The 12,639-nt window shown below is 38.8% G+C and overlaps 1 protein-coding gene across 5 annotated transcripts in view; it reads right to left on the bottom strand.

The window, feature by feature from the left end:
• Nucleotides 1-12,639, bottom strand: part of GAB1 (GRB2 associated binding protein 1) — a 101,056-nt gene that overhangs the window by 35,447 nt on the left and 52,970 nt on the right. For all 5 annotated transcript variants that reach the window (XM_074823730.1, XM_074823734.1, XM_074823733.1 and 2 more), the window contains exon 2: nt 8,330-8,624. In XM_074823730.1, coding sequence (XP_074679831.1) covers nt 8,330-8,624 — 295 coding nt within the window. The remainder of the gene's footprint in view (nt 1-8,329; nt 8,625-12,639) is intronic.

The following is a 12,639-nucleotide window of genomic DNA, read 5'->3' as shown; positions in this document are numbered from 1 at the left end:
CTGCCTTATTTATTTTGACACAGATACCACTTGACAAAACCTCTGCGTCCTCCTACAGATCTCTTGTGGGGGTTTTTTGTGTGGTTTGGTTGAGATTTTTTTTTTTTTTCCTAGTGGATAGAGCAATAAACTATTAAAATACCAACTTTCTGATCTGAAATTCATCCTCAATATAGGCATTCTGTATGTGTTAAATAGCATAGGCTAATGCCTGGAGCAACTGAACTTTGTCTAAAGCACTTCACTGCTGGGCTATGTCATATTTGCTTTACGCATTCAAGCTACTTCAAATATCACTACTAAGAAAACAGTAATGTTAACGACTTTCATCACTGAGCAAATGAATGCTGTTTGCCTATCTGTACCCTCTCAAACATTCTCTTTAGCCATGTACTTCAGAAGCTGATAATGAAGGAAAGAGTTTCTCCCAGCAGCCTGTTACGATTTCAAAGAGAACAATCATCAACTTGCTCCACTTTGGACTAGCAGATTTTTAGGGAAGGGGTCATCTGCACACCAAAGAGTGTTGTAAGTCATTTGATTTGTTCCCAGAGCTCAGACACTCGGACTGCTTTGAAATAACTGGGAGCTGGAAAAACATCCAGAATATTTAACATGCAAACGAACATAACAAGAATCCTGTTTTGTTTTTATAATTCCTGCATTCAGTACAGCTAGTACAAGCAGCTTTCTCAAAACAGGGCAAGAGTTTTATCATTTTTCAGTTGGTTTGTTAAGAGCAGTTACAGGCATCAGCTTTGCTAGAATTTATACTTTTTTCCTCATAAGCATTTCTGTGTTTGCCTCACTAATAAAACAATCATAAAACTAATGAGGTAAAAAGAACATTTACTGAACAAGAATAATAAAAGGCTCCCCTCTCTTCCTTCTTAACTACATAAAGCTTCTTTATTTCACATGTTCCTATATCTGTGCTTTATGAACAATCCAGAAGATTTGAGTGTGGGAGTTTGCATTTAGGATTGGTTTTGTGGTTTTCTGTGTTGTTTTTTTTTTTTTTTTTTAATGTGCAAAAATCAAATTGTTTTCTACATTATGATATATAGACTCTTAATATTCTAATTATGTAAATACTTGAAATGTTCTCATAGTGAACAAAACACACAAGCCTCATTACAGCAAGCATTTCTTTAAATGTCAAAATTGCAATCAAAGAAAATGCATTCTTTGCAGATCGTAGGTAGAAAGACTAAAATAGAAGCGGGCTTCTCCCATTGTAACAATGAATCAGCAACAGTAATATAATCGCACGACTCCACTACTCTTCTGAGATGTTTCATTCAATCCACTTACTATGAAGCAGATGTTATCATTAAAGCAACCAATGGCCAAAAGATATTGGAGTAATAGCCTCAAACAAAAATTTATAGATGCAGTGGGAGCCAAAATAAAAAAATTACTTCACTTTAATCCTTAAAATGACTTTTTTTTCTTTTTTTTTTTTATTAAATCAAGTCTGTTAAGTCATTATCTGTGCTGCTTAATGTAATGAGACACATTCTGAAATACGCTGCTGGAGTTTCCTCTAGTGTCAGCTTCTACACCATCTCAAGTGAAAGATCCTGTAATCAAAGGGCCGCATGTGTGCATGTGTACACTGATGCACACAAACAAGCACTTGCTCTGCTCATGTATTCAACTCAATAGACGTGAGGCAGATCCAGCCCAGAAGATGCATGGACATGTTATGCTGAAAACCAAACCCAGACTAAGTGATCTGCTTACAATCGATATCAAAACTATGCAGTGAGCCTCAATTCTGAACCTTTCTGCTATACCCAGAGAAAATCCTTTAACTTTAATAAAAAGTTCCTGCGCATTTGGTAAGTTCGTTTTCTTAGTTTAATATAATCTGAAAGTATCTCTCTTTTTCTGAAGATAGATGATATCCTATTTAAAGAACACTAACAAAGAATACATCAGTTGCTCAGGACAACGCTGCCTCCCACTTTCGAACTAGAAGCTTGACCTACTGTTCCTGGTTCCTATGACACACTGAAGTCTCTGGCTTTCACAGCTCATATCTAACATTTAGTACTTACTATCTGCAGTTCATATGTAATTTTAAGCTGCACTTTTGGTCACCCATTTAAAATTTGAAAACACCAAAAGTATGTCCACTCAGAATTTCTTCCCCCTCTCCACCTGCAATTTTCTTTTGAAGACTATTCATTCAAAAGGGGGAAAAAAAAAAACCCCAAACATCTGTAGCCTGTTCTCTCAGTCTTCAGATGGTACACAGGCTGGGTGCCGCAGGAAAAATAATCAAGGAGTCCTGTTATAGACTAACTTCTGTAGGTGCTTGTGAAGAGAAACAGTGCAGCCCACCACATTAAAATGTTTGGGGTTTTTTCTTCACTAAAAGGGCCAGAACTCTCCTGGGCTGCAGCACGCTGTCTGAAGCCGTAGGGCCCTCTGCGCTTCAGAGAGGTTTTCAGTGCTCCACGTACTGCCTCACAGCACCTCACAACTTCAGAACTAGCACTCTGCAGAAGTTTTCCAACCCACCCTCTCGCAGCCCCCTTCTCCTAGCAAGTCATCAGGTGACATTAATGCTACAGAAGGTGTCCAGCAGGAACCAGGGAAAATTAAAGTTAATTACCTAGGCGTATTAGATTCAGTTTGTCTTTCCTCAAGGAAGAGTAGAATCATCTTCCATATGAATTTTTGTCACATGCAGCTGGCAGCTTAAGATAACCCCAAACACTTAAGATTCTGATCACAGTCCTGACAGTAAGTTCTATCTTTTAATATATACATATATATATTTTTCCCCTCACATACTTGTAAGAGAAGACCTACTGTTGCAGATTTTGTGCTCTATTCATCATCTCAGTCACCCATCCCTTAATCACGTCATCTGAAGTTGAAGACATCTTTAGTCTTCTCTTTCTCCTTTGGATAATGGGCAACGATTATCTCAGCTTTGCCTCCCTTTACTCAACTCTTTAGTCACCAGCTACCACCTCTATCAAACCTGCTATAACAAATCTCAGGTCCTTCTCTGGTCCCACTTCTTCTAATTTTATTATTCCTCTGCAATTTTGCCAGATGCAATCTTGCAAGTCTGACAACTTCCTTCACACTCTATCCTCACCTTCCTCTCAGCAATTCCACCAGCAAAAAAACTCATGTTTGTACATCTCAGTAGCCTTTACCCCCCACCTTTACTTCCTCAAAGCAACCAACCAAAAAAGCCTCCACAAAAAGAGATGTCCTCCTGCCACTATTCCCTCTAAACCTACTGCCTCACTTCTAAGACAGGAGACCCACAATCCTTATCTGGAGAACCTCTCTCCTAGTGCTTAACTCAGTCCTTTCATGTTATTCTTTAGTGCACTCCAGGTCACCAGTTACTCATCCTCCTGGTATGTCATCTTTAACTAGAAAGTCAGCTCAATCGTATCCAAGAGACACAAAAAGTCTCAACTCGTCATTAAGTACATCATCTCTATGGTGCAACTTTCTTACAAAGACTTTTTTAAAGCTTATTACTCTGTCATTACACTTCTCTCTATGATCCTTCAGAGTCTTCCTTCCTTCATCTAAAAGCTCATGCTATTTCTCCTCACTTTTGAGCCCTTTCATGACCAAGGTCTCTAACATTCATCGCGTGTTACCGAGACGGTGATTTTGATTTGCCAAGTGTGCCAGTCTCTATCATCCACTTGTTAAAGCTGTCAAAGGAGAACATTTTTATTCCTTACAGGCAGACCCTTCATGCAGGAAGGGCACTCTAAACACCACTAATGTCCACTATTTATTTATCAAACACCCCCTGAAAAATTCTCCTCAAAAATCCCAGAGTTCAACAACAGTCCAACAGCTGAAGCACTAAGACCACTTATCTGTCATAATGGCCATAACCACCTTACTTGCTTTCACTTCTTCCCACGTCTCCCATCAACATGCTACGTTGATGTCTCTTACTGCAGATAGTAGTAAGTTCTTAGCGGCAGAGCATGTTTTCTGTTCCACGCTTGCGTTACAGGCAGCGCAGGGGTATCCTGATCTGACAGGGAGGTCTCCAACACAGTGTAGCAGCAGGGATGCCTCACCATGCAGCATTAAAGAGAATACAAGGAGTCAGGATGGGAAGGTGAAGTTACATTCATCCTGCCAGTCATTCATATGGCACCCAAGCTACGAGCAACCCGCAGTGCAGGTATTATCAGAACACAATTTTAAAAAATTGTTATCTGAATATAATTTTACTACTCAAAATGCAGAAAGCATGAGGGGCATACACCATATAGCAGCTGCCTGAACAGAAATACTGCAAACTTTGAAAGTCTGTGTATGAAGTAAAGTAAGCTGCAGCTCTTTTGAAGTACGGTCCTTATGACGATAGAAACTTTCTCTACTACTGTAATTATTTGTGTAAATGTAATTTCAGATGTCAATGTCTTGTTCTTCTCTTTTCTGTTTTTCTTCTGTTTTACTTTGTTATTTCTTTTGGTTTACTTTGTTATTGCTATCTTTATTCAAATGAATACATTCAAGTAACATGTTTGCATATAGTAATTATTTCCTCCTTCCCCTGCTCTGCCAAGCACACAATTGACTAAATTACAGAAACACGGAGCTGGATCACGTATAAAACATCCATCACAAATATCTAGTGAATTCTAGGGAAGGGCTTTCACAGCCTGCGCTTTAATATCCTTAGAAGGTGTTTCTCTATCATTACATCACTCACTGAAAGAAACAAGTTACTTCTCTCTTCAGGTAACAATTGATGCACCTCTTGCTTATAACAGCTTTTTACACTTTGAAAGTCAGCTCTTCCCTCAGTATTTTCTTCCTGGGAAAAACAAATCCTTTAACTTTTCTCATCAATCTTTTAAAAAAATCCATTTCCTTTATTTCTACCATTCTTTGAATGTTTATCCCCATCCTTCGGGAAGCTCAGGCCACAGTGCATCATCTGAGGTCTCCACAGCACCAGGCAGAGGAAAACAGTCACTTCCAACGTCCATTTAGTCTCTCCGTCCCAGAACATGTCTTTCTAGCATTCAAAGCACATGAAATACTGGCAACACATTTTTGCTTATAGTTACATTTCAACCCCTAAATGACCTATTATATTATGACTTTACAGAGAAAATATGAATGTTAAAAGTGCAGTATGAAACTCGGTGGTAAACTTTGCACATGCATTTTAAAAAGAAAGATGCTACAGAAACAAACGTTTCACAGCTTCCAGTAGAAAACATCAAGCATTAGCTGAAGAAAACATAAAAGGTACCCAGAAAATTCTTTACATAAGTGTAAAAATTATTTTAAAAAAAAAACTTCCTTCATGTTTCTGTCTTGTTGTAAGTTTAAAAGACCTAAATCACTGTAAACCGTTCCTTAAAAGAAAGTCCCTATAAAAAGCCACATAATGTAATTGTAATGTAATCATTACACATTACACTATACTATGATGCAATCAGAAAGCTGAAGACTCAATGGCTTGTAAATATGACTAAAGAACAGAAATTTATCTACTCAGTCCAAATACAAATGTAACATTGCCAGTCTCCAGAATGAACAGATTTCATCTGCATAAATCAATTTCTAGGTGGAAGGTCACAACAAAACACTAGTTAGAAATTACTGTGAATACTAATTTTTAAGAAAAGGAATAAAAGAAAATAAAAACTTCGCATCATAGCAATTTCTGAAGAAGCAGCTCAGAGCTAGTCTAAAGTTATTTATTTTTTTGGTCTCTCCACAGCTATGATTAACTCTTTCTCCCTCATTCCTCCCAATACCAAAACAACAGTTCCATATTCATTTTCTAATAGCACTAACCACCACCATCTCATCTTTTTCTTTGTAAATCCAAGGAGGCAACTGGACTGAGCTTCCAAAGGAGCAGCAGCAGGAGCAGCAGACCAGTGGTGCTGCCAGTCCTTGATTGAGCAAAGGATGGCAATGAGTCACGGAATTACAGAATGGTTTGGGTTGGAAAGACCATCTAGTTCCAGCCCCCCTGCCATGGCCTGGACCAGGTTGCTCAAAGCCCCGTCCAACCTGGCCTTGAACCCTTCCAGGGAGGGGGCAGCCACAGCTTCTCTGGGAAACCTGTGCCAGGGCCTCACCACCCTCACAGGAAAGAATTTCTTCCTTATACCTAATCTAAATCTACCCTCTTTCAGTCTAAAACCATTACCCCTCATCCTATCCCTACACTCCCTGATAAAGAGTCCCTCCCCATCTCTCCTGCAGCCCCCTTTAAGTACTAGAAGGCCGCTATAAGGTCTCCCCAGAGCCTTCTCTTCTCCAGGCTGAACACCCCCAACTCTCTCAGCCTGTCCTCACCAGGGAGGTGCTCCAGCCCCTCCATCATCTTTGTGGCCTCCTCTGGACCTGCTCAAGAAGGTCCATTTTGTCTCAAAAGACCCTTAACCAGTCTGGCAAGAGACATTTAGTCCAGCTTCAAAGAAAACTATCTTCTGCTTCTCTAGGCTAAAGAGAATTTTGGTTATGTCCCATACAATCTCTTTGTTTAGTTCCATAATAAAATAATAGTGCTTTTTTACTGTCTGCAGTGAACTTCATCTATTTAACTCCTTAAAATAAACTGTAGGTTAACACAGATTTTATAAAGTATGTTTATGACTTGCTCTTCCATTAGTAGGAAGATTTATCTTGTGAAAATAAGAACTTGGCAATAAACAGACACTCAGCAACTGATTTTCCCATTTTCCTTTTTTAATTCTTCCTCAGTGCATTGCAAGACATCACTAAACCCATAAAACAGACAGTACTATCAACTCTGTTATGTAAAGGTGTTGGAATAATTCAGACAAAGCTAAAATGCCAAAGATGAAACATGCAATGTGAGTATAGCGGGGATAAGTTACTGATACAATTGCCTGTAGCAAAAACCATCTTTGGTCCAAAATGCCAGTGAGGGCATAGTTAGTGCTCTCCACGTTCATAGCATTCTTCATCTTCAGTTCAACAGAAGATGTAACATCAACAGAAAATTAAGGACTAGCAATACACCAGCTCTCAGCAAGGAAAGGCCTCATGGTTTTGACCCTACCTCTCCGTTCCACACAATGGGCACATGCTCCTTTGCACTCTCACATACACAAGAGCTGCCAGGGAAACACATTTCCTCCTTAATTCCCAGATTCCAAGTTTGTCCCAGAACCAATGATTCCTGAGCACCTCCTGCCCGTGACTGCACTGGTACACTCGTGTATCACCCACTGAAAAGCAACCACCTGCCTATCTCTCGCCCGTACGTAACGGATGCCTGGCAGACTGAATACTGAATCACAATCGCTCTTAGAAGTGTGCTGTAGGTGGTCTCGGTTATATTCAGGATGTCATAAAAACATGCTGGAATTGTCAAAACAAGTACCCTTCACTGAATTTGCTATTAGTGTGGTAATTTGTAGACAAAGTTTTTGTGACAAAGTTTTAGTTCAAAACTGTAATAAGGAGAAAGAAAAGGGCCTCTCTTCAGAAAGCAACAATATTTTCCTATCATTTTTGAAGATCTGGCTGGAGTAGAAGAGATGCAAGCCTTCTTTTCCCCACCTTCCTGAATCCATAATCCTACAAAAAACAGGGATTTAACTCTAGCCCCTTCAGTCAGGCATGCTTTACTTATAACCCTCTTATGGCTCCTATTTAATCTTTTCGTGGGACTGTGCACAGAACTACAGCAAGTCATGCAACCCACTAATCTCCACAAGGAATGCAGAAATAATAAGTAAATAAATAAGGATGGATTCAGGACAAGCAATAGCCACAAGGTATTTGTAGGAATTAAACACACCATCCTATTTCCTACAAGCTGCCTTCACACAATGTCTATTTTGGTAGGATTAGAGCTGGATAGTGGAGAACTACAAGTTATTTTTTGTTTGTTTCGGCTGGTGAGGGGCGGATTTTTTTTTTTTTTCCAAGTTGCAAAGCAGACGGAGAAATGGTAATATTAGAAACCTGACATTTTGCACTCATTCCTGCTTGCATAACTGTATGTTTTTATACCAACTGGGATTCCTTTGATGATTGTGATGATCCTCTGTTTTGCATGATTTTACTTGAAGATTTTTCCTATACTCTCAAGACCTAACATCATGTAAAACAGGTGAGCACCATCCCAGTTCTATGGCACATTTAATTTGTAACAAATTCTTAATATCTCCTCTGTTCTGCTTACTGTTTTTCAGAGTAACGAGGAAACTTCATAGCCAATGCATACAAGTTTTAAAACATATGCCAAAGATAGTCATCTGATCTTTGAAGCATTATTCGCATGTAGGCATCGCACTTTCTCAGAAAAACCAACAGAACTTACCCTCATCTGTAGGGTTGAACCCACAGATATCACAGATACATCGAACCCACTTATTCATCTCCTCCTCGCTGTCTGCTACCAAATAGAAAACTCTGTCTATAGTGTTGATATCAAAAATATAACTGTTTTCAAACTCTTTTTTGTTGAATGTCAATCCAGCATCTACTTGTTGACACAAATTTAAGTCAATAATACGGATAGGCTTCTTGGCATGGTCATTTTTGTAGTATTCCAATACATCTGGGTCCCCTGTTAAACGGCCACTGCGAAGCACAAACCATCTCCTCTTCCATGCCTGAAAATCAGAGAGAGAAAAAAGGGAGAAAAATTAGAAGGAAGAAATCATACTTTAAGACTGTTACCTTTTGTGTATGGTTTCAACCTAGGCTGAACCGAGTAATAGTAAGTAGTTCAATTATAATTTTAAGAAATTACACACCAGTAACCTATATTTAACAAAATCTATTTATGTATTGTTACAGCAGTGGACTAGAGGATTAGTGAATTTGTATTTTAAAGTTTATTTCTTCTGTATTTATTTTTTAAGAAGGGGACATAATTAAATCACTGTTTACAAAATGAAAAAGGATGAATCCAATAAAGAAAAAGGAGGTGAGCGGACTAGGAGAGGGAAAAATGCACATAAAAAACTTCTGAAGAAAGCTGACATAGGCATGGTGAATACAAAATAAAAAATAAATATTTAAGGGCTCCACAGTGTCTTGTTTCCAATATGCTGCTTCGAGCTGATGCATTTTAACTCCGAATTTTTCACTGATACTCAACAATAGCGACCTGCATTTACAGAACAGACAATGCTCACGTCCCACATTCGCCTTGATATTAGGGGAACTCTGCACTCAGTGTCATAACATTTCTACAATAGTACTTCCCACAGAAAAAGAGCTACATTATTATTCTGGAAACAGAGAGATGGGGATGGAGGGAATGACCAAGCATTAGTTTTACTGCATAAAAAACAGTCTCTGTGGAAGGCACGTCCACAGAAGAAATACATTTCACTGTCTGACACCATGCTTGTTATACCAGCCTTCCCGCCACTGCAGAAATAAACTGGTCCAGGACTAAAATGCCTCATCTTTCAACTAATCCTCAGCTGTCTTTCTTCTCCATGGGCCTCCGTCACCTGGCGTAATTCTCACCAAAGATGCTTACTGAAACCAAGAAACAAAGTTGTTTGCATACAACTGTCCTGGTGTTACCAACAGCATCTTTATTGCCCCACTTAGCTGCATTTTGGTTCCTCAGCTCCACCAGCAATATGGCATTCTATACGATAAGCTTCCTTACACGCACAAATTCCAGAATAATGGGCACAGTAGAAGGAACTAGACATACTGCCATTGCCCACTAGAAGAGCTGCACTGCATTCACAGTTAGAAATCTGGAAGTAGAGACTAGACACAGCGGGGAGCCATCACTGTTTTGTCCATTTGTTTTTACACTTTTCAGCAAAGTTGGAGACCAAGGCCAATCAATGCAGTAGTCAGGACACTGCGCTTACACCTCAGACTCACACCATGCCCCAAGGCACCCCATTTAAAACTTCATTAGGATATTCCAACAAGGTTGCCAGCAAGTCCTTTGGAAGGTCAAAAAAACAACAGAAGAAATAAAAAAACCCGAAACAGGTGAGTTCTTTTCAGCCAGCCCTGGCTGCATGCTAACCAAGGAAAAGAATGAAATCAACAAGGATGGTCCCAGAAGAAGTCAAGACATGTGAAGTCCTTTACACACTGAGATGTAGCTTTGAAAAACAAGAGTTTCTTACTATGTATTAGGAACGGATTCAGACCCATTTTCTTGAGGCAGATGAGTGTTTCCATTTGATTTTTATGTAGCTGTTACCTTCAAACAAAACTAGTGGAGGGAGGACATAAAGGACAAAGAGCGAGAACTGCACTGCTATCCTCCAGCTCCGAACTAGCGCCGTCAGCTTTGCACTAGAGACTCACAAAACCCTTATTGTCAAGTGGACATGCCTTTTTTGGGTATCAAGCTTAGGAAGCTATTATGAAAAGATAATACAGAAAACAGGAGAAAGGGAAGAACGCCAGACAGCTTAATTAAGGCTTGTGATCCATCCCCCAACTACTAAGCCTCTAAAAGTTATTTGATTTTAAGATAACTTTTATAATTTATAAAAGAAGTATACGTATTGTAGTTGTGAACACAGCATCTGCTTTTAAATGCTGAACTGTGTGAATGAAGTCAAGGTCTTGGGCAACTGTTTCCACGGTAGCAGTAAGTTTAACTGGGTGAACAGTAAAACACAAGTCCATGTAACACAGATGAAACCCCTTCAATTTATATTTCAAATGTGAGCATCTTCTAGTAGCACAGCTGATAAGCCCTGTTTGACAGCAACCCAAAGGCACTGGCAAAGTTTGTTTTGTTTCCTGTTTCCAAATCAAGCAGCAACTTAGATGCTGGGATAACAGGAAACTTCAATATCAGCAGCTCTCTCTCCAGACAAGGTCGATCTCAGATAACTGTTACGAACCAAACTGCAAAACTCTGTTGCTTCAGCTTTATCTTTAACCTCAGCCTTCAGTCATTCAGATGAAATTTTCAAAGCTTAAGTCAGGAGGAAAGAGATTAGAGATAGGAGAGGGACAAGAGCAATTGAGAAGCATAATGCATTTTTGTCTCACAATTTGTGTAACCAAAAAAAACAAAACCTCAACTATATTAATGAAGCGTGAGTCTTCTAGAAGGTAATTTCTAGCACTGTGCTAAGGAGTGAAAGATTCTTAGCAATCCTGACAATCTCTGTTGAGCATTAATGAGTAAATAGGAGTCCTAAAAATTCAGAGAATCAACCAGCTAAATGGAATTTGCTTTCAGCCCCTCAGGCTACAAAATAGCAACTAGAAAGTACTTAAAACATTGAATTTAGCCTACCAGCACCTGCTACTATTTTTGAAGAGTGTTCACATAGTGCATATGTGAACATTTATTTCAGTCATATAATGAGTCACACTTACTGAAACTGGCACAGATTATGTTCAAAAACAAAAGCAATTCCATAAACTACACACTAATAAGGCAGATACAAAGGTTCTCTGGATTACAGTACAAAGCACAATTTAGCAGCAGAATAAAGCTTAAAGCTAGACAAGCGAACTGACATCAGCACCCTTGCTAATCATAGTACAAAAGCGCCTCTATATTTTGTCAAAGTGCAAAATGAGCCCACATAAATCACTCTTTGTTATTTGAAAATATCTGGGATTCTTAAAGCTTGATCTATTTTTAACATTTCAGTATTTGTCGTTGTAACGAAAGCTGAATGCTGCCTCACTAAGTACAGAATAGCGTGCTATATGTGTAAGGAAGAGAGCTTCTTCAGTAACGGCTTTCCAAAAAGAAATCTCTAAAAGAGAGCATGCACGCGTGCAAATACGTGTTTATGCAAATTTAATTTTTTTTTTACCCCCTTGGGCATTCTTATTTGCAAATTTTGCATCTTCTTTTACAGAGCATGTTACAGACTATTTCTTATAATCACCAAAAAAGATGCAACTGGATTGAGTCACAGAAAATTACAGGTACCAATCATCTGTCACTTTACTGATGTTATCAGCCATACATTATCAAACACTGGTTTTCTGTGCTAAAAGTCAACTGCATTAAGTTTAAGAAGTCAAAAAAACCAACCAGTATGGGATTTAAACATTTTCTCCCAATACCACTATCATTCAAATCTGGAAAGATAATTTGAGCAGATAGAGAAAAGGTGAGTTTTTAAAATGAAGGATTTTTTCATATATATAAAATGTGTGTTATTAATATAAATAGGGTTTTAGATATATATTTTATAAATATACTAACACCTAAGTACAAAACACCGCATGCAGATCAAATACCTAATTGTTCCTTTAAAAGTGTAGTATGGCAAACGTCATGGGAATCAAGTTCACCAAAAGCCTGTGTAGGCTTTGTAAATTATTACAAAACGAGGTTTAACGAGGTTTGCTGCTTTTGTTTCAGACTAAGAAAGGCCTTGTGTGCCTCTCAGCTTGTTTTCTCCTTTGAGCTGCAAAGCGTATCAGCTGGCCTAACATAGGACATCACCATTCTTGCCAAACATTGTCCTGTTTGTATCATGAGACCATCGTATCATGAGACCTTCATAACTATAGAAACAAGCTTGTTTGCTTGTTTTTGAAGTAGTCTAAAATGTGACAAGCTGCTCACCCACAGAGCATCAAATGATCAAAGGAATAGTGGAATTCTGTATTTTTCACACAGCATTTTGAGTAGGTTACAAAGCAAAACCAAGAAAT

The sequence above is a fragment of the Strix aluco genome, chromosome 4, assembly GCF_031877795.1.
Source record: "Strix aluco isolate bStrAlu1 chromosome 4, bStrAlu1.hap1, whole genome shotgun sequence".
Classification (NCBI taxonomy): Eukaryota; Metazoa; Chordata; class Aves; order Strigiformes; family Strigidae; genus Strix; species Strix aluco.
The sequence above is the reverse complement of the archived record's forward strand: the minus strand, read 5'-3'. Positions and strand labels throughout refer to the sequence as shown.